The 22,702-nt window shown below is 37.5% G+C and overlaps 1 protein-coding gene across 5 annotated transcripts in view; it reads right to left on the bottom strand.

The window, feature by feature from the left end:
- Asxl2 (ASXL transcriptional regulator 2) overlaps positions 1 to 22,702 on the bottom strand; it is an 81,371-nt gene that overhangs the window by 22,394 nt on the left and 36,275 nt on the right. For 2 of the 5 annotated variants that reach the window (XM_029484940.1, XM_029484941.1), the window contains exons 5-7: positions 13,801 to 13,916; positions 8,976 to 9,099; positions 7,545 to 7,688 (exon numbers count right to left, since the gene is read on the bottom strand). In XM_029484940.1, coding sequence (XP_029340800.1) covers positions 7,545 to 7,688; positions 8,976 to 9,099; positions 13,801 to 13,916 — 384 coding nt within the window. Of the gene's footprint in view, positions 1 to 6,518; positions 6,770 to 7,544; positions 7,689 to 8,975; positions 9,100 to 13,800; positions 13,917 to 13,998; positions 14,234 to 22,702 lie in introns of those variants that run through there. The other 3 variants (XM_029484943.1, XM_029484942.1, XM_029484944.1) reach the window with 3 other exon arrangements.

Raw genomic sequence — 22,702 nt, 5'->3', positions numbered from 1 at the left:
AAAAAAAAAAAAAAAAAGAATCTCAACTGGAATCTTCAGAACCCATTTAAAAGGCCCTAGAGCAAGCTGAGCAGTACAGACAGGAAGCTCATAGGCCAGCTAACCTGGCATTTACAATGGCAAACAGCAGAGACCCGCCTCAGCACCAATTAGACAGGGCGGGTTATATATGTTAAAAACATATATAAGGTGCTATAAATTGGGGAGGGAAAAGTGTTAAATCAAGGGAAAGTTGGGAATCAGTGGGGACAGACAGGATTAAAATATATTGCATTTAGATATAAAATTCTCAAATGAAGGGAGGAGGGGAGCTCTGCTTTGAACAATGCAGAACATTAACACTTGAAACATTCCTCTGACTTCAATGCAGGCACTGTGATACAAACATGCCCATATATGTATACAAACACAATCTGTGTTGTCGCTCTCTCCCTCTCCCTCCCTTCCTCCCTCTGTACTCTTAACCCTAAATGTTTTAAAATAGAAAATCCAACCCAGATGTGTTGGTATATATCTGTAATTCATTGGAGGCAGAGGCAGAAAGAACTAGAGTTCAAAGCTGCCATGGGTTTGAGTTCCAGGCTAGCATGAGCTGCATGTCTGCTTTAAAACAGCAACAAGATAAACAGATTTGAGTACACAAAGATTAGTAAAACTAACTTAAAAATTGTGCTGCTTTGTTTTTACACATTTTTATAGTTTTTACTATTTCCATTTAATCTCATTTTATATCTTCCATCTTTCATTAGTTCATTAGTTATATAAATTTAAATCTTGCAATAAAATTTTAAGAAAAAATTAACAGGCATCTTAATGTAAAAAAAAATAGTTTCTATGAAAACTGTGAACACAGCAATAATTGAGTGCAAAATATGCAGGAAACAGCAAAAAAAAAAAAAACCCTTTTAAGTATTTCTGAACTGAAATTTATAGCACAGTCTTAAAGAAAACTTGTAAGAAACACATTGTTTTACTGGATGGAGAGATGGCTCAGTGGTTAAGAGCACTGACTGCTCTTCCAGAAGTCCTGAATTCAATTCCCAGCAACCACATGGTGGCTCACAACCATCTGTAATGCGATCTGTTTTGTTTGTTTGTTTTTTAGACAGGGTTTCTCGGTGTAGCCCTGGCTGTCCTGGAGCTCACTTTGTAGACCAGGCTGGCCTCGAACTCAGAAATCAGCCTGCCTCTGACTCCCAAGTGCTAGGATTAAAGGCGTGTGCCACCACGCCCGGCTTGTAATGGGATCTGATGTCCTCTTCTGGTGTGTCTGAAGACAGCTACAATGTACTCACATAAAATAAATAAATGAATAAATCTTAAAACAACAACAACAAGACTGTTTTACATTTATTTATTTTATGTACATTTGTGTGTTGAAGGGTATAAGCCACAGAGCATATATGAAGGTCAGGGGAAAACTTTTAGAAGTTAATTCTCTCCTTCCATCATCTGGGTCCCGGGGGTGAAGTTTAGGTTTTCAGGCGTGGAAGCAAGTGTTCTGACCGGCTGAGTCGTTTAGCTGGCCCCTGACACCCTTACATCTAAAGAGTTATAGTACAAAGCTATGCAATTCTCGGTATAAATCCCCACCAGCTCCTGGCTGAAGTACAATTAAAGTCATTCTATGCTACAGGAAAGGGATTACCTCAAATCAGGCCCTTGGAAATCTTAGAAATTAAAATACAACAGAATCTCAACAAGTATCTAATAAATATACAGTATGCCACTATGAGTGTCACTAAAATTCAGAAACAACAGGTCTTAAGTATAGAGACAGACTACAGCTATGAAACACAGAATAGAGTTGCTATGAGGAAAATGGGTAAGAAATTACAAATGTAAACAGCAATCAAGAGTAGACAAAGAAGGACTAGGACTACTATCATAGCTAACACATGTAATCCCAGCACTTGGAAAGCAAAGGCAGAACAATCATTAAGGCCATCCTCTACTACATAATGAACTCAAAGCTAGCTGAGCTTCAAGAAACCCTGTCTTTAAAGAGACACCATCAAAAAGTCCACCTCTTAAAAAGGCTCTCACATTGTTCAATGTGAGAGAGCAGGCAGAAAGTTGTAAGGACAAGAGGTAAAACATTCTCCTATGCACACGACAAGAATTTCAGTCTTCATCTCAGAGTTGCTATGCTCACTGGTCCTCATCTTTAGCTGAAGAGCTGCTTACAACTGAAGAGTTGTAAAGGAAAAAGAGTCAGTTTCCCTTAGGGAAATGTTCATATACACTCACATGCTTGCACACACACACAGAGGCAGTAGGATTTGGACTCAGTGAGTTATATTTTTAAGACAGGACTTGAAGGTGGGTGAGAATGTTGCTAGGGAATCAGAGTTGAGTGGTGTTTATGAATGAACTAAGTGCTCAAAAAATTTATACTTAAAATGATACCACAAATGATATTAAGTGGTACAAATTATCATATTAAACAGGTAACCAGGGTATAAAATATATAGTCACAAAATTAACCAGAGTAAAAGAGGGCAGATCATTTTGAGAAGTTTGAGGAAACGAGAGAAAAAAAAAAAAAAAAAAAACACAAAAAAAAAAAAAAAAAAAAAAAAAAAAAACAAAACACACACACACACACACACACACACACACACACACACACAGACACACACACACAGTACATTTGGGGCTGGAGAGAGATGGATCACTGCGGAAGAGGACGTGTGCAAACGTGATGAGCCAAGTTCAAGATCTATAGCATCCACATGAAAAGTCAAGTGTATACACATATGCATGTAATCCCAGAGATTGTTTTATGTGTCTTGGGGGTGGGGAACGTTAGACAGGAGAGACAGAGATAGAAACGGGAGGATTTCCAGGTCTGCTAGTAAGACAGTCTAGCTAAAAACTGTGAACTCCCCGGGCATGGTGGCCACGCCTTTAATCCCAGCACTCGGGAGAAGAGGCCGTCTGGTCTACAAAGTGAGTTCCAGGACAGCCAGGGCTATACAGAGAGACCCTGTCTCAAAAAACAAAAACAAAAAACAAAAAAAGTGAACTCCAGACTTGGTAAAATACCATCTTAAAAAAGAATAAGAAAGACAGTGATAGGGAAAGACAAATGGACTATTCAGAGACTCCCCCAACTGGGGATTCATCCCATAATCACCCACCAAACCTAGACACTATTGCTAATGCCAGAAAGATTTTGCTGAAGGGACCCTGATATAGCTGTCTCTTGTGAGGCTATGCCGGTGCCTGGCAAACACAGAAGTGGATGCTCACAGTCAGCTATTGGATGGATCACAGGGGCCCCAATGGAGAAGCTAGAGAAAGTACCCAAAGAGCTAAAGGGGTCTGCAACCCTATAGGTGGAACAACAGTATGAACTAACCAGTACCCCCTGAGCTCATGTCTCTAGCTGCATTTGTAGCAAAAGATGGCCTTGTCGGTCATCACGGGAAGAGAGGCCCATTGGTATTGCAAATGATATGCCCCAGTACAGGGGAATGCCAGGGCCAAGAAACAGGAGTTGGTGGGTAGGGGAGCAGGGCGGAGGGAGGGTATAGGGAACTTTCACAATAGCATTTGAAATGTATATAAAGAAAATATCTAATAAAAAAAGAAATATACAGAAAAGAGAGATGATAATAGCAGTGAATTTAGAACAAGGCTAACTACAAAAACAACAAACATAAAGATCTAAAACCGGTGTGTATATTAAAAAATACAAGCACCTAAATCAATAAAATAAATGTATCTAATATCAAATAGCAATAAAAAGAGTTGTATGATTAAAAAGGTCAAGTCTTTGAATCAAAAAATAGAATATACCAGAAGATGAAAAAAATCTCCCATGCTCATGGATTGGTTAAACCAACGTAATCTCTCACCAAAAGCAATCTACAGATTCAGTGCAATTCTCGTCAAGACTTCAGCACTATTCTTCATAGATCTTGAAAGAGCAATTCTTAACTTCATATGGAAACACAAAAACCTAGAATTACTAAAACAATCCTGAACAATAAAAGAACTTCAGAAAGTCTCACGGGTTCTGATTTCAAGCTATTACGACAAAGGTATAGTAATAAGACCAGCATAGCATCAGCATAAAAACAGACAAGATAATCAATGGAATAGATTTGAAGACCAGTACATAGATCCACACACACACCTGATTTTTGATAAAGAAGCCAGAAATAAACACTGAAACAAAGACAGCGTCTACAACAAATGTTGGTCAAAGTGAATGTCTGCATGTAGAAGACTACAAATAGGCCCATAGCTATCACTCTGCACAAAACTCAACTGAGTGGATCAAAGACCTCAGCATAAAACCAGGCTCATTGAACCTAAGAAAAAGTACAATAGCCTCCAACTAATTGACATACGAAAAGACTCCCTAAAGAGAACACCAAGAGCACAGGCAGGAAATCATTAACAACAATAATAAAAATAAACAACTTAAAAAACAGAAAAGAATAAAAAGAAACTAAAAAGCTTCTGTATGGCAGAGGGCACCGTCACTGCAACAAAGCAGCAGCCTACCAAACAGGAAAAGTTTTTCACCAAGTATATATCTGATGGAGGACTAACATCCAAAATATACTCAAAAACCTTGATTTCAAAAATACAAATAGCCCAGTTAAAAAATGGGGCACAAATCTAAACAAAGAATTCTTAAAAGAGAAAATTCAAATGGCTGAGAAACACTTCTATGTTCAACATCCATCCTAGGCATCAGGGAAATGTAATTCAAACCTTTGAAACTCCATCTTAGACCTGTCAGAATGACTAAGATGAATAAAGCAAATAACAGTTAATGCTGGTGAGGATATGTAATAAGGGGAGAACTCACCCACTGCTAGCCTTAGACACATATAAAGACCTTCTCTTAACAAAGAAATCATGTACTGTGAGACAGAGAAATGCCCATATAAAACATTTTAGCACATCTTATATAATCAGTAACTAAGCTTACCAAAAAAGGACACTTATAAAACAATGTTAAATTACATCTATGTATGTGATTATCTATGAGTGTGTGCATATTCGTGAGGGGCTTGAGGAGGGAACTATGTCCCCAGGAGCTGCAGTTTCAGGTTGAGAGCCTGGAGATGTGCCGGGGACCAACCTCTCAAAGAACAGTGCAGGCTCTAACTCCTGACCTGGCACTCCAGCCACAAGGGTCATTATTTTACATTAATAATCTTGATTCAATCAACTCAGAATTCACTGAACAAGTAGGACTTCAATATTGTTAAGCTGAAAAGACCGTCTCTGCTATTTCAAATAATACCAATAGCAGCAATAACGACAGTTAACACTAGCAGCAGACTTATTTCTGAACATTTTATTAACTTGCTTACTTTTCACATAGCTCCATGAAGCAAATAATGCTTACTATTATTATTTAGTGTATATGTATTTCCTTCTACATAGCTGGGATCACAGGCACATACTGCTGTGCACATAGAACTCGGTAATTATTAGTATCTCACTGCACAGAAACATAAACATGCTCAAATTACACGATTAGGTAAAATGTAACAAACTGAAGCCAGAAAGACCATTTTCTGTCTGTTTCTTGTCACTACGCCACATAGGTACAAGAACTCATGACATTTGGCCAAAAGATACTTCAGCTAAAAGTTCAGAACAAAAATCCTTATAAATGTGGAAATAAAAATAAGTGCAAAATATTTTTTCAGACAAGGAAATGAGAGTAAAAAATTTTAAAAACATCTTTTCAAGCCAAATGATAATAAACAGCACGAAAGAGGCAAAGATTGTCAAGGGGGGGAGGGGGGGTGGTGGAAATTACTTTTGGCAGGATCGCAGTGTAACTATATCGTGTAATACTTCTACCTCAGCCTCTAAGAACTAGGATTATATGGGTAGTCAAAAGAATCTAAAAGTTTCAAAATATCTGGGAACTTGTAAATGTGCCTGCACAATTATCTTCTGAGCTTTCCTATTCTTTACTAATTAACTGATCTGTTAGTGGTGGTTAAAATACGCTCTACTAAGTATTCTGGAAGCCAAGCAGGAGAACAGTACTTAGGTATCTGTATTTGACTAATTCCCTAAATTTCAGAATAGTGCCTATGAAGATAAGAACATGAAAAGCTGATGACAAGCTCCTGCCACCTTGGTTCAGCTACTGGCATTGCTTGGGGAGATGGCATGGCAGGCAAAAGAGGATGACTGGGACAGACCCATGAAGTATTGTCTGATACTGCTCGACCACAAATAAGTGACATGACCAGTCTACTCCTACTGTCACAAGGTCTGGTGCCACTGCTGCACTTCTTGTTGCCTCCAGTCTGTGAACCAAAATAAACCTCTCAACATCCTGAAGTTGCTCGTGTGTTTTGTTATAGCAATGAACAAACAATGCCAAATCACTGGTCTGCAGCCCAATGTGATATTCCTAAATTTGAAGGTAATGCATTCAACTTCAACAAATAATAAACTGTCTTCTACTTAGAGTAAAGCATCAAAATGCTTTCATTCATTTTTAATTCTTTTTCAACCCTATGCCTCACCTTTCTTTTCTGTCATCCATTTTTCCAGTTCTTGAGCCCTTTTCGTGGTCTGTAGCCATAGTTGGCTTATTTATGACAATTCCTTTTCAGCTTCATCCATTTTTCATCTTTCAACCTTTGCTGACACCTGCCCATTTGGCTGTCTCCTTGTTTTCTTCAATCAAACTGAATTTTTTTTGTCCGTATTCTCTTTTTAGTGGGATTTCCAAGGGAGTTCAGTTTACAATATTTAATTATAATCCCTTCTATCTTTTAATCTATAAAAACAAGAACGAAGTAGGACCTATTGGTACAAAAGAGGTAAACCAAATAAAGAAAAAAAAGGCTGATAACAGATCTTTCTGTGAAACAGTTTGATAAGGGATGAACAGAAGAATACGAAGACAACTCAGAGTTCAAAGATAAAAGGATGAAATGAATAAGAAAGGGCATTTAATAAATTCTATCCATGTTTCTTTTTATCTCTGAAAAGCAATTATCAAATGCCAATGTGGTGGTGTTTCCTATGATATCATCGTTTGTGAGGCTGAAGCAGGAGAGCCCTAGGGTATTTGAGACAGCGTTAATGAGAAACTGTTGTAAAGTCAACAAGTAACCCTGACAGCTGGGGCTCAGGCTGTACAGCTCAGTGTAGACCAAGTCCTAGCACATCAAAGCTGTGGCAGTTACTGCTCATATGAAACAAACCAACAAAACCAAATGAAACCATAAAGAAATTGTATCAGAAACATTTTTAAAAACATCGAGAAAGTATGTTTAGCACACAACTTTAGTCCCAGCACTTTGGGAGGTAAAGGCCAGTGGATCTCTATGAGTTCAAGGCCAGCCTCATCTATAGAACAAATTCCAGGACAGCCAGGGTTTTATAGTGAGACCTTGTTTCAAAACAAAAGGAAAGAAATCATGTCTGACTTTTTAAAATTAAAATTAAAATTATACAATAACTCAAGCCAGTGACTAATGATTTCAAATATGCTATGAACATACTATTGCACTGAAAAAAGAAGTCCTTGTAAACTAACTTACTTGTGTGGAGTCTGTCAGACCTCTGGAAAGACTTCTTCCCCAAGCCTAGCAGAGAACTTTCCACTTTCACTGAGGAAGAAAAGCTGGAATTTGAGTTCTGGGGACTGCTTGACTGTCCATCAGATTGCTTTCCTTCCCATAGGGCTAGGGGGAAAAATAGGTGAAGACTGGTGACAGAGGTGCATACACAAAAGCCCATTGAGGGTGAGCAAGACAGGTGGCTACCAACCCAACAACCTGAGTTCACCTATGGGCCCTCCATGGTAGATGAAAACTGACAAGTTTGCCTCAGACTGCCACATACATTTGCTCCCCAGGCCCCAATAAATTTAATCAAACTATTATTCCATGGTAATTATAGGAGTTATGATTGAAAAAATATAGGCCTCCTGAATGATTTGTAAAATCACTCATCTTCTCTTACATTATTTATCTCCAATTATAAGTATCTGCTCTGGCAAAAATGAAAAGTTCTGTAACACCCAGACATTTGATTTTTGTGGCAGTCCATAGAATGTTTTCATTCAATTATATGATGAAAAACAAAGTCTGTGTGTGGCAAAACAACTAATAACAAAACAAGCAACAATAATACCTAAAGCCCAAGAAACATGTCTGATGGAAAATAAAGTGTATATTTTAGAAAGCCTATACAATTTTCCACGTTTTAGTTTTATTTTGACTTGATGTGAATAAATATTCTGCCTGCATGTATCTTATCTTATTGCCTCCCCTGTATGTGCAGTGCCCACAGATACTAGAGGATGAAATCAGATCCCCTTGAACTAGAGTTAAGTGTTTGAGAGCCACCATGTAGATGGTGGGCACTAATACCAAGCCCTCTGCAAGAGCAGTACACATTCTTAATGACTGAACCATTTCTCCAGCTTCATCTTCAAATTTTAAATGAGAGCATTGATAAGGAGTTCGCTTTAGATCTGTATAGATGATTATGATTAAGTCCAGAAAGTTCTTATTAAATAAGGACCTGAGTCTGATCCTCAGAAACCACATAAAGAACCACATTGCAGTACACTTGTAATCCCAGGACTGGGAAACAGACATAGGAGAGAGAGCTCCTGAGCTCCAGGCCAATGAGAGACCCTGTACAAAACAAAACCACCCGAAGCAGAATGGTACAGGGGAATAAGCTTCCAAATGTAATTAGGGCTAATACATCAGGGGTTTCTCATTAATTTGCAATAATGAAATACCCAAATTTCACTGCTATATTTTGAATTAAGTACATGGTAATTTTATATATAAAAGTATTTTCTTTTTTTCGAGGATTCTGTGGAAGCAGAAAGATTATGCTAATAAATATAGCAATTTAAAAATGAATAATTCAGTAAAAAAAATTACAATATCAAAAGTACAAATATGCTGGGGGAAATAATTCCATTGGACGGGGTGAATGCTCAGTTTGCCTACCAGGTTTGGCAGGTACAGAGTCGCTGGCTGCTTTGACAGTCTTGAGAGAGAGGTGTTGATTGGAGATGGACATGCTTGGTCTGCATTGCTGCTGCTTCTTCTTCTGCTGTTGCTGCTTCAGGGCCTATAAAGAAAAAACCTGACAGTAAGACCTAAGCAAACTGGGCTTGCAAGATGGCTCAGTGGTTACGAGCAATGACTGCTCTTCCAAAGGTCCTGGTGACTCACAACCATCTGTAATGAGATCCGATGCCCTCTTCTGGTGTGTCTGAAGACAGCTACAGTATACTTACATATAGTAAAATAAATCTTAAAAAAAAAAAAAAAAAGGAAAAATTAAAAAAGAAGAAGAAGAACAACAACAACCACCACCACCACCAAGCAAACTGGTGAGAACCTACTCTGAAATTACTCAGTGCAAACAAAAGCTTAAATTAAACAAAACTGGCAAGGCCTAAATGACCTCTAGAGTTCAGACACTCTGAGGGGAGGCCAAGATTAGTCCTTTATATATAGATATAGGGAAAAATCATTAGAATTTTTCCCAAACTTAAAAACTTGGGGGGAAAAGGCAAGGAATTTACAATCTTCTAATGAGAGAACTGCACACACACTTTTACCACATCTGAGAAAAGAATTGTAAGTCATGCACCGCAACAGCTTAATCTGGCCTGATTATACGGTAAGAGGTGAGTATTTGTGTTAAGTTACCTTGGATAAGAGCAACATTTGTCTAAGTCTCAGTAACTTATCTTCTGGTTATTTTATGTCATTTAATTTAATAGAGTTAACTTGATATTTTATTTAGAATAAATATTTAAAAATAAAGAAGGCCCGTGAGATGGCTCAGTGGGTAAAGGAATCCCTATTCAAACCTAGCTCCCAGGGTTTGATCCCTAGGACCCACACACTGGAAGAAGAGCAATGACTCACAAAAGTTGTTATCTGACCTGTAGGTGTGTTCAAAGACACATACATATATATACAGAGAGACATGCACACACAGAACCGCCCCCTCCCCGGGAAAAAGTTCAACAACAAAAAGTTCTCTTCTTCAAATCTGAGAAAGTTGTGGCTGTGATTAACTTATGAAACTTTTGGATATAAAGTGTGAAGACATGAACATACATCCATCTTTATATTCCCATAGACATTAAAGCATGTACACACACACACGTGTCACATAGCATCCATACCTCCATGTAGACGCACATGCAATCAAGGGCTGGGAAGACGGCTCAGCAGTGGAAAGGATGTGCTGCTCTTTCAGAGAACAAAGGTTTAGCTCCCAAATCTCATGACAGCTCATGATTCTGTGTGACCATCATGCCTAATCCTGTAAATAACTCTTAAATAACTTTTAGTTAAATACTTTAAAACTCACAGGATTTAAAATGTTGATGGGCTCCAGGCCAGGAGTGGGGGCACACATCTCTCAGCATAGTTTTTAGGAGGTAGAAGCAGGAGGATTTGAGTTTCAGGTCACACAGTAAAACCCACTCTCACGATATAAAAATTATGGGTTCTAATTGTAAATAAAAAACAAGAAATAAATTTTAAAAATTTAATTCAAACTTAAAGGTAAATTCTTTTTTTGACTATCACATAAGTGTTGTTATACAATCCTCAAGGATAATTATGGGCAATTATCTTTATTAAACTTTATTCTTTATCATACATTCATATCTCTACTAAATATATTAAAACTCTTACTGTACATTTTGTAAGTAGCACTATGAACTATTTGGGAGCACTCATGGGAGCACTCATGTGCGTGGATGTCAGAGGGTGGCGTATCTGAGGTGGTGCTCTGGAGCTGGTGCTCTCCTTTATCACGTGACTACCCAAGACAGAAGTCAGGGAACTGAGCTTGGCAGTACCTTTATCCAGTGAGTTATCTCATTGGGCCTTAGAATTTAAAAATATTTTTATTGTGAATATTCATTAAATTCATAAGTATGTTACATAAGGACATAAGGAATCTATGTGAGTGCTGGAAATCAAGCCAAGACCCTCTAGAAAATCAACCATTGTTCTTAACCCCTGAGCCATCTCTCCAGACCCTTCAAACATTTTAAGACTTAATTTCAAGTGTGTCTGTGTCTAAGTATATGCTAAGTGTGGCCAGGTTTCTATAGAGGCAAAAAAGGTACCAGACCTCTGGCCTTGTGAGTGATCTGAGGTAGGTGCTGGAAATCAAACCCAAATTGTCTTCTCTAACAAGAGAAAGCACTCTTATAGCCCAATGTGGGGCTGCAGACTGAAAGGGGGTCTTCTGCATGAGAGGCATTTTTTGGTAATTGTGTCATATCTAAACTACATAGTGCAAAGTTCTGCAGCATAAACTTTTAATCCTTTATAATCATATATCTTATAAATAGAAATGTCTATATAATCCCCTAATTGATTTATCTTAGGCATATGAATAATAAATATATATAAAATACACAAATAATATATGATAAAATTTATATTAAGTTAGGCGGTTTGCTACTTCTTACTATTAACAAGCTTTTTTGTTTTTTTGAGACAGGGCTTCTCTGTGTAGCCTTAGCTGTCCTGGAACTCACTCTGTAGACCAGGCTGGCCTCGAACTCAGAAATCCGCCTGCCTGTGCCTCCCAAGTGCTGGGATTAAAGGAGTGCACCACCACGCCCATCTTATTAACAAGCTTTTATGCAAATATTTTTCTGTATATATTTTTAACCTAAGTCCTAAAATGTTTAATTCCATGTTCATGGTACATGTACATTTAAAATTTAATAGAAAATGTAAAATTTCTTTCTAACAAAGTTATATTGGCTTGCTTTGGATATAGCTCAGTGGCAGAGAACTTGCCTATTGGGCATAGGGTCCTGTGTTCAATCATCCTACTTAATGATTCAGTGTTTTTTATTATACTACATCAGTATATGAGCTGCCAACTTCACCCTAACTGGCAATTTAATGTCAATGTTTTCCTAATTACTTGTCAGGTTTTATTTTTAAATTATTTTTTAATTTTATGTGCATTGGTGTTTTGCCAATGTCTTTTTGAGGGTGTTGGATCCTCTGGAGGGGTAGTCAGTACTCAACCAGTGAGCCATCTCTCCAGTCCTATTTGTCAGTTTGTATTAATTAATCATTTGCTTTTTTCTTGGAGAAGGTTGTACACTATATAACCCAGGCTGTCTTGCAATTAGGATCCCCTTGCCTCGGCCTCCTAATTACTCAGACTATGTTACCACGCAGCCAGCCAAAGTACTTAGATGGAGGGAGAGAGGGAGGGAGGGAGGGAAACCCAAAGACAGCTAGCTCTTTGATAATTCCAATAAAGCAGAAAACCTAACTGGTAATTACTACAGTGAACAAATAAATGAATCCAAGTAAAAGACAAATAAGGAAACACTATATAAGTTTACAGCAGCATTTATAATAGCTAGGTAAAAAGGAGCGGTTTACTTCTTTTGAAACGTTTATTTATTGTATGTATACATTATGAAGCCGGGGAGGCATGTGTATGGAGGTCAGGAGCAACTCGGGGGAGGCAGTTTCCCTTCCCAACATGGAACTTCCAGGAATGAATGCAGGTTTTCAGGTTTGAGGAAGGTGCCTTTACCTGCTGAGCAATCTTACTGGCCCAGAAATGGACTAGTGGAGTGTTCTAGAAAAAAATATTCAAAACTAGTTCAAAAATAGAAAAATATAACAACAACAATATAATGAAAGGAAAATGATTTTTTAAAAGTAGTATTATTCAACGCTGGTAATAAAGATAATTTCTACACCTTTCTCACCAAGTCTAAAATAAAATAAACAATGTTAATGTGTGTCTTCATGTCAAAACTTCACAAGAAGAATATTACAAGATTTAAACTAAAATAATACAGACAGGGTACCACTGTATAGTCCAGATTGGCTTCAAACTCTCCTCTCACCACCCTGGCCTCCAAGGTGACAGGATTACAGGTGTGTGCTACAATACTTGACTACAAACTAAAATTTTACAAAAAGGAGAGGAGAGGAGAGGAGAGGAGAGGAGAGGAGAGGAGAGGAAATTGCTTTACAATATATGTAAAGAATGAACACATAGGGTCTATTCCATACTTACAATTAGTGCAATATTGGAAAATCTAGCAATGTGATTCAATGTATTAGATTAACAGTATAAAAAAAATCTACCTGATTATTACAATAAATTTGAAAGAAAACAAATCTGAGGATTGGGAATATGGCTCAGTGTGAGAAACATTGGGTTTCATCCCCAGCATCCCAAACAACAACCAGACAAATATAAAAACATCTGAAAACTTAAACACCTATTCATGACTCAGCACATGCGTGGACAACTTAGCAAACTAGGAAAAAGTCTGGGTCTTCAAAATCACATTGAAAAGAATTACCAAACCCTACAATGGGTGTTACACACAGTGTACAAATTATCAGTGGCCAATTTGTAGACTGCTGACATTTACTCTGCAAAGAGAGAAATCTACAATATTTCAACAAATTTTACTAACAGAAGAGTTGATGCAGGATTTTCTTGAAACATGGTCTTAGTACATGACTGTCCATTATACAACAAAAGTAAAGCCTCAAACACCATGAGGCTCTCATAATTTTTTTTTTTAAATTTACTTATTTATTATATGTAAGTACACTGTAGTTGCCTTCAGATACAAAGAAGAGGGCGTCAGATCTTGTTACGGATGGTTGTGAGCCATCATGTGGTTGGGATCTTTGGCAGAGCAGTTAGTACTCTTAACCACTGAGCCATCTCACCAGCCCCCTCATAATTATTTTTAATTGGAGAAATTATTCTGATAAACGTAGACTCAATTCTTACCTGTTTTAATGCCTTTTTGCTGTGCTTCTGTGATGGAGAAATGACTTTACTTGCTGGAATTGTGGGTGATGGGCAGCCTGACTGGGGAGAGGATGGATGTGACAGTCTAGATGATACTAGAGAAAAATTGACAAGGAAAAATTGTATTATCAGAGTAGATATCAAGCACCATTCCTTCCCCAGATCATATGCTGCTACCTGTTAAGAACTGTGACCAAACACTTTAGGGAGGATCTTCTTGTTGGAGTTGTACTGCAAACAGTCTCCCTTTTCAGTTTATTTCCTCAGAAAGTTCTAGTGTAGGATGATAGGATGGGGAAGGGGGGTGTATTAGTATATATTACTTCTCATTGTTTAATATATCAGAAGTGATTAAAAAAGCAGGAAGCCATGTATAAATCATGTTATCAAGTTAGAACTTAGGATAAGGTCCTAAGATTCTGAGTAGTGTCTATGTTTCCAAAGTAAAGGGGATTTTTGAAGATTTCTTTGCTGGAAACCACCACCTTCTACTTCATTATCTGTTCTGTACAGCCTGACAGACTACACTGAATTCATGGCATTCCTATCTATATTCTACAAAGTGTAACACTATGTAAATACATTTCAAGTATGGGTGTTCTGTATATGTTTGTGTACCATTTGCAATGCCTGGTGCCCAAAGAGGCCAGAAGAGGGTGGAAGCCTGGAATGAGGTTACAGACAGTTGTGAGGTGCCATGGGATTGCTGAGAATCAAGCCTGGGTCCTCTGGAACAGCAGGCTGTACTCCATGGAGGTATTTTTCCAGCCTAGTTTTTGTTTGTTTGTTTGTTTGTTTTTGAGAGAGAGAGAGAGAGAGAGAGAGAGAGAGAGACAGAGAGACAGAGAACACGAATGAACACATTTGAGGCCCTCTGGTGCTAGAATCACAGGCATTGCAAACTGCCCAATGTGGGTGCTGGGAACCAAAATCATATCTTCTACTAGTACAATGAATATATTTTATGTTAGTTAAGGAGAAAGACGAAAACTGTTGATTCAGACATCTCATGTAGGAGCGAGGAGGTACCAGTTTGAGAGAAGAGCATCCTACTGATGACTCCTGACGAATTGGCTAATGTCTTCTTTTTAAATAGTTGACCTGAAAGCATTTATAGCAAAAGGTATTGACTAGTTAAAACCACAAAGCTTCAAGATACATGAAGTATGTGCTGCTAGATATCCATTTGACACATAAGAGTGAATAAGCCAGGCGTAGTGGTGCACACCTTTAATCCCCCCACTTGGGGAGCAGAGACAGGCGGATTTCAGAGTTCGAGGTCATCCTGGTCTACAAAGTGAGTTCCAGGACAGCCAGGTCTACACAGAGAAACCCTGTCCCAAAAAACCAAAAAAAAAAAAAAAAAGGAGTGAATGAATATAAACAGTGAAATGTGAACAGGAGTACAACATACCACCTTATTCTTAAATGTCCTGATATTAAGACAATTTAACTTTGGGTCTCTATCCTCATCTTCATAAATGTCATAGTTACGTATATCAGCTTGATGTTAAAACAAAGGGGGAAAAAACCCACATACACACAAAAAAAGGTGAGCTGAATACTGAGGGATGGCTCAGCAGTTAAGAAAGCTTACTGTTCTTAGAAGAGAATTCAGATTTGTTTCCCAACCCCCACGTAAGGTGGCTCACAGCTGTCTATATAAATTCTAGCTCCAGACCATCTATATCCTTTACTGGCCTCTGTGGTATACATAAACAAATATGAGCATTTACACATACACATACAATATGATTTAAGAAGAATGAGATAAATCTAGAGATGATTGAGCAAAAAGAAAATGTATCCTCAATGTATTAGATGTTGACAAACTATAACATAAGAGGTCAAAGTATTGTATTGAGTTCAACATATCTGCAAAAACTGTGGAACCATCACCACCATCCATTTTCATCATCCCACCATAAAGAGCAGAGCTGCGAGCTGGCCACTCTTCTAACCTTGCCTCTAATCCTAGCCAACTATTTAGCTACTTCGTCTCTATAGTTCTATCGAATCTCTATGTTTGATGTGATAAAATAATAACGTTTTGTGAGTAAAATTTTTTCAACTGGTGCAATCTTTTGAAGGTTCGTCTATGCTATGACATAGGAATAGTTATTTTTGTTATTAAATAATTTTCTATTGTATGGCCATGTCACATTTTGTTTATGTTTACCAATTGGCGAATTATCCACATTTTATCAATTAAGAACAAAGTTGTGGGGGCTTGAGAGATGGCTTAATGGTTAAGATTACTGCTTTCTCTTCAAGAGGACCTACGTTCAATTCACAGTACCTCCACAAAAGTTCACAATTGTCTACCTCCTGTCCCATAAAATCCAAATCCCTTACATAGGGATTACATGCTAGTAAAACACCAATGGAAATTTAATTAAGAGAGAAAGGGGGGGAGAAGAACATTTTGAAAACATTTTCCTTGTTTATGTATGTATACCTTCAAGGTAAGGTTCTCCCTGTCTTTTTTTTTTTTTAACCTTCAACAGTCTTTTTTTTTAAAAAAAGATTTATTTACTTATTATATGTAAGTACACTGTAGCTGTTTCCAGACACACCAGAAGAAGGCACCAGACCTCATTGTGGATGGTTGTGAACCACCATGTGGTTCCTGGGATTTGAACTCAAGATCTTCAAAAGAGCAGTTAGTGCTCTTAACTGCTGAGCCATGTCTCCAGCCCGCCTTCAACAGTCTTACACTGTAGCCTAGATCTCACTCTGTGGTCTGTTCATCTCTGGAAAGAGTCCTGGGATTTTGGTGTTTATCAACTTGCGTGGTTTAACTTCTCAAGTATTCCTTCCTGCTCTCCTTCCTTCTGTGGGACTTCATATTGGCTTCTCTGCTTTGTCTTACAGGGTTTGTTTTGACTTTTGCTTTTCTATCCTTTGTGATTGGGCAGGGGGAAGGCGCTGAACATGAAGTCAGGTAGGAAGGGACTGTGGGAAGATCTGGGAGGAGTTGGGGAGTAGAATATGATCAAAATATACGGTATGAAAAAAATTAAAAGCACACAAAACCCCTTATGTTTTAGGAACGTAAATTCAAGATTTGCACACCATGGTCTCCCGAACACTCCAAGTTCTTGAGTTTAATCCAGGAGAGAAACTGTAGGGTCTTATAGTAACTCCATGCTTACTTTGTTTTTTTTTTTTTTTTTCTTGAGAAACTGCTAAGTTGTTTTATGAAATTATTACAATTCCAGTAGGGATACGTGAGGGTTCTACTTTCTTTACATAACTGTCAGCATGAGTTGTTAATGCGTTTATTCAGTCAGTGAATCAAATTTTTTTTTTGTTTTTTTGTTTTGTTTTGTTTTTCAAGACAGGGTTTCTCTGCAGCCCTGGCTGTCCTGGAACTCACTCTGTAGACCAGGCTGGCCTCGAACTCAGAAATCCCCCTGCCTCTGCCTCCCAAGTGTGGGATTAAAGGGCGTGTATGACCACGCCCATCTTATTCACAAGCTTTTATGCAAATGTTTTTCTGTATATACTTTTAACTTAAGTCCTAAAATTTTATATTACAGGGAACATAAAATACAAGTTAAACTATTAATATTCAACTTTTTTTAATGACTTACAAAAAATCTCATAATATAAATTTTCACTTCTCCTAAAAACTACCTGGTTATAAAAAACAAGCATTCAGAACAGCCCTAAAGAATCTAAGAGTCATACTTCACTGTCTGGAAAAAAGATAATAGGTACTTGTAATAATCAAGACATATAACTTAGAAGGTTCTTCCTTAAGGCACATGCCTTTTCTAACAAACAAAAGTATAAACCTGTCACTAAGCCAACTCAATTTTAGCACCCACCACTATGGGGTAAATTATGACAGGTTCTGGTCTTAGCATCTAACTTAAACACCATTCTCTTCAAATGCTAATGCCTCAGAACGTCAAAGAGCTAACAAGATGTGAACACATGTTCAGAAACCTCTCTTGTTGTTCTATGTGCCTAAATCTATACTAGATTTGACAAGATTTTGATCAACTTTTCTAATAATTCTCTAAAGTCAGGTAAGTTATATTTTCTATTCCAAACTCCTGAAATTCTATTTCCAGAGATAAGTAGATCTAAATAACTGGATTTATATCATTACATTTTTACACTTTTATAAAAGATACGTACATATTCACTGTTATATATATTTATGTATTAAAAAACTAAATTATCTTGAGAAAGGAAACAAGCTAGAATGGAACAAAGCCAAGACTTAAATTTTATTTTCAGAATATTGCTTCTGTACCTGGAGTAGGATGACAATGGTGACCACTGAAAACGTGCTCATGTCCTAGTTCTCAGAGCCTGTGAATGTTGCTTTATTGGTGAAAGGGTTAACTAATTAGATTATATGGTATATGCAAGTCAGCCTGGGATACTTAGAGAGTTCTAGGAACACCTGTACACTGTGCGACCCTGTCTTAAACTTCTGTAAAACTAAATCTAAAATCACATTTTGATTTAATCCTAGCACTCAGAAGGTAGAGACAGGTGGATCTCTGAGTCAGAGACCAGCCCAGTCTACAGAATGAGTTCCAGGATAGCTAGGGCTAAGAAGAGAAACTTTCTCAAAGGAAAACAAACAAAAAAATACAAACAAAAAGCCATCCCACAACAACCCAAAGTATGAAGTGCTATCAATTAATATGTTTTTATATTTTTATTCTCATGATCATCCTTGTTCCTAATTAGTTTCCCCCTCCTCCCACCTGGGGGATAAACTCAGGGCCTTAAGCATGCCAAAACCAAGTGCTTAACACTATGTTCTATCCCTAGCTTTCTATTTCAGACCTGCTTTCAAAACACATATTATCATTATTATTAAAATCAAGACTACTACATATAGAGTAAGGACCTCATTCTTAAGATAAAACAGTAATATATTTTAAAAAAAGCTGGGCTGGGAGAGATGGCTCAGCAGTTAAGAGCACTGACTGCTCTTCTAAAGGTTCTGAGTTCAAATCCCAGCAAAAACACGGTAGCTCACAACCGTACATAATGAGATCTGATGCCTCTTCTGGTGTGTCTGAAGACAGCTACAGCGTACTCACATACATAAAATAAATAAAAAAAATTTTAAAAGCTAATTAGTTGTTTGCTTTATTTCATATTTCTAGAGAATTTAAAATTTTAAAGTAATTTCAAAAAGCCATAAAGTTATGCCTCATGTAAGTCTAAGATCCCTTCTCTAGTTACCATGTAACTAGTTACTAGTTACCATGTAACTAGTGTGTGTGTGCACAACGACTACAGGAGGATATCAGGTGTCTTAAAGTCAATGTTAAAGGCTATTTTCAAAAAACAGCTTATGGCTTTTAGGAACTGGATGGTTTTCAATGTTAAGATTACAGAAGTGGAGAAACTATAGATGCCAGAGATGAGATATGCCTGTTGTTCTCATCCAAGCTATGAGAGTACTATTATGAACCCATGGCTCGATTGTCAAAGGCCTCAGATTCTCTGTTACTGTGCAACGAGATGATGACTAATGATAGAAGATACTTTTTTAAAAAAAGATTTACACTGATAGTACACTGTTGCTATCTTCAGACATGCCAGAAGAGGGTATAGGATCTGATTGCAGATGATAGTGAGACACCATGTGGTTGCTGGGAATTGAACTCTGGAAGAATAGTCAGTACTCAGTACCACTGAGCCATCTCTCCAGCCCCAGAAGATACTTTTAATACAACTAAATTTGTGCTGCAAAGTATATAAAATATAAAACATGAATGCATATACATATACATTAGCTCCTTCACTAGTAAATAACAGTCCAAGAAAATCCAGTATCTCAAATACAAAAAGAGAAACATGATGGATATGGAAGGATTGGCTTTTTATCCATTCCATCTTCCTTATGTTAAATGACTGAATAATTTTAAAAACAAAGGAAAAGTAACAAGTTATTCCCATAAACCCAAGGGAAAATAAATGGCACCAATTCCTCCATGAGTAAAATAATGAAAATATTAACAAAAAAGATTGTGGTAACATAGGAAATGAACTAGGAAAGCATACGAAAAAGTCTTCACTGGTATAATACTTAGTAATAGAAAATGAACCTTGTTTCCCTAATGTGTTCCCTTTGGCATCTGGGAGATTAATGATGTACTGGAGTTTTGAGAATAGTTATAATTTGTATGACCCGAGGCTAGAAGAGAAGGCTCAGCAGTTAAGAGCACTTGCTGTTCTTTCAGATGACCACAAGGCAGCTTACAACCATTTGCAACTCGTTTCAGGGAATGCAATGCCCTCGGCTGACCTTGGCAGATACACTCACATATATGTAGGCAAAACACTCATACAAAATATAAATAAAAACCTTTAAACCAATTTAGGTTCTAAGTCACTTTTCATACAATGACCATCTATTGCAATCTGGCCATGTTTTTTGATTATTTCTTAAAGACTCCCTAATTGAAACAGAAAAGATCATGCCTGCATACTTTCCTGCTTTTGGTTATCCTTAAAGTCTCAGTCCTAACAGTGCTACCACCTTTAACACGCAAGGTGCCCATCACTTCTCTTCACCTCAGCCACTACCAACAAGAACATCTCTTTCAATTTGAGTTAACTATGTCAAAAGTTTCGTCTCTAGGATGCAGCCTAATCCTCCCCTTTCAGTAACTTAGCACACATAAAAATGCTAGAGGGACACACACTGTTCTCTAACTCCAGACCTTGATTAAAAGAAAAAAGTCTGAATGTGTTGACAGTGATATTCTCTTGAAAACAAGAGTAAAGCAAACCATCTCACCATTTCTTCTTATGACGACATAACACTATACTCATGTAGTGTCTTTAATCACAGCACTTGGGAGTGCACAGGCAAGAAGAATCCAGAACCAGCCTGGTCTACATAATGAGTTTCAGGATAGCCAGGACTACATAAAAAGCCAATCTCCAAAACAACCCAAACTATCCACAAAGCTGTCTTATATAATAATACTTAGAACATATTTTGGGGAAAAAACAGACACATCCCTTAGTTACAACCACAAAACAGTAAGTGAGATAATTGATTTTACTAATAATTTTTCTGACATTATTCCACCTTACCTTGACTTGAAATTCCATAAAGCTCTTCTTTGGACATGTTTCCTGTTTGAGAGCTAAAAATCAAAACTACGAACTAGTAACTTTCCCTAATTTAAAAATCAATAAGCTAGATTTAATATTGGACTGAGTTTCTAACGTTTAGTCTGTTCCTATTTAGCTGAAAGGTTATACATGTATCAAGAGTCTCTATCAATTTTCAACTAAAACTATCACTTCTGCTGTCAAAGCTCTTTATTTTTGCACATAAAAAGGAAGTGGGTTTCGATAATATCTCACTGTTCTTCCTGTCTTATAATACATTTGAAATAGTGATGTCAGATCAAAAGTAAAAGCTCTAAATAAGAAAATTGAACAGCCACAATTAGTGTGCTTTACGGATAAGTAGAACTGTCTGTTTAGTATTTTGTTTGTTAAAATCTATTGAGACAGTGAGTGTCTCAGTATAACGTCCTAGCAGGCCAGACTAGTAGACCAGACTGACCTTGAACTTGCTGCAATCCTCCTGCTTCAGCTTGCTAAATGATAGAATTTCAGGTGTGTGCCAACCTGAGTGGCACGTGAAACCACCTTTTTTTATATGCGTGTAGCAGCACGTCTGGAAAGAAGTCAAGAGACACCACACTCTTTCCAACAAGTGGGTTCCAAGGTCAAACTCAAGTCATGAGGCTTAGCTACAAGTGTACCTGCCGAGCCATACGCAGTTCAGTCCTTTTGTTTTTATTTTGGCTAAAGGCCTCCCGCATTAATTTTATGGGAATATAAAAATTCATAAATATGTAATATATACCTGATATTTTATAGGATACTATACTATGAATGATCTAAAAATGACAAGTTTAGATTATAAGGGAGACTGAGTTACTCTTTACTACTGGTATCTCAGCATTTATCCATCATCTTGAGAATAAGAGTTGCTCAAGTAAATATGAATTGCATGTATACTTCTCATTTCACTTTCCAAACTAGTCTCCCAGCTTTATAGATTATCTACAATTAGATATTAACTTCTCCATAGTATAATTCATGGAGAAATAGTTGGAATTGTACTTATTTCTACAAATGAATCAAAGGCAGATCAAAAACAATATTGAATTTGTTATTACCTAATTTTTAATACCCTCTACTATTTTGTAAAATGTAGAGTAAGGCTATCCTGTTCAAATTTAGCAACAGAGCTACTAACAAGGAATTTTAAGATATTTCTGCATCAAATTCTTTGATATAGCCACTAACAGACATTACTTGTGAGCAAAAAAGTACCAGCAAGGGTCACTACTCACAAGGCTGCTGAAGCCTGTGTAGCATTTAAAAAATAAACACATGAACAAAACTATACCTTTGTTTTACATGAATGGGTACATGTACATTGTGTGGTCTGTAATGCCCACAGAGGTCAAAAGGGGCACGAGAATTGTTATTGAACTTACAGATAATTATTAGCTACCACATGGGCGCTGGAAAATGATCTTGGACATTTTACAAAAGCAACAAGTACTTTTAAATGCCTCTCGATGGGTCACTCTTTTGTTTTGTTTTGTTTTGTTTGAGACAGGGTTTCTCTGTGTAGCCCTGGCTGTCCTGGAACTCTGTAGACCAGGCTGGCTTCGAACTCAGAAATCCCCCTGCCTCTGCCTCCCAAGTGCTGGGATTAAAGGCGTGTACCACCACTGCCCAGCAGGTCACCCTTAAAAGGTAGAAACACGGGCTGGTGAGATGGCTCAGTGGGTAAGAGCACCCGACTGCTCTTCCGAAGGTCCAGAGTTCAAATCCCAGCAACCACATGGTGGCTCACAACCAT

This window comes from Mus caroli, chromosome 12 (genome assembly GCF_900094665.2).
Source record: "Mus caroli chromosome 12, CAROLI_EIJ_v1.1, whole genome shotgun sequence".
Taxonomy (NCBI): Eukaryota; Metazoa; Chordata; class Mammalia; order Rodentia; family Muridae; genus Mus; species Mus caroli.
Note: the sequence above shows the minus strand (reverse complement) of the source record. Positions and strands in the feature narration are given on the sequence as shown.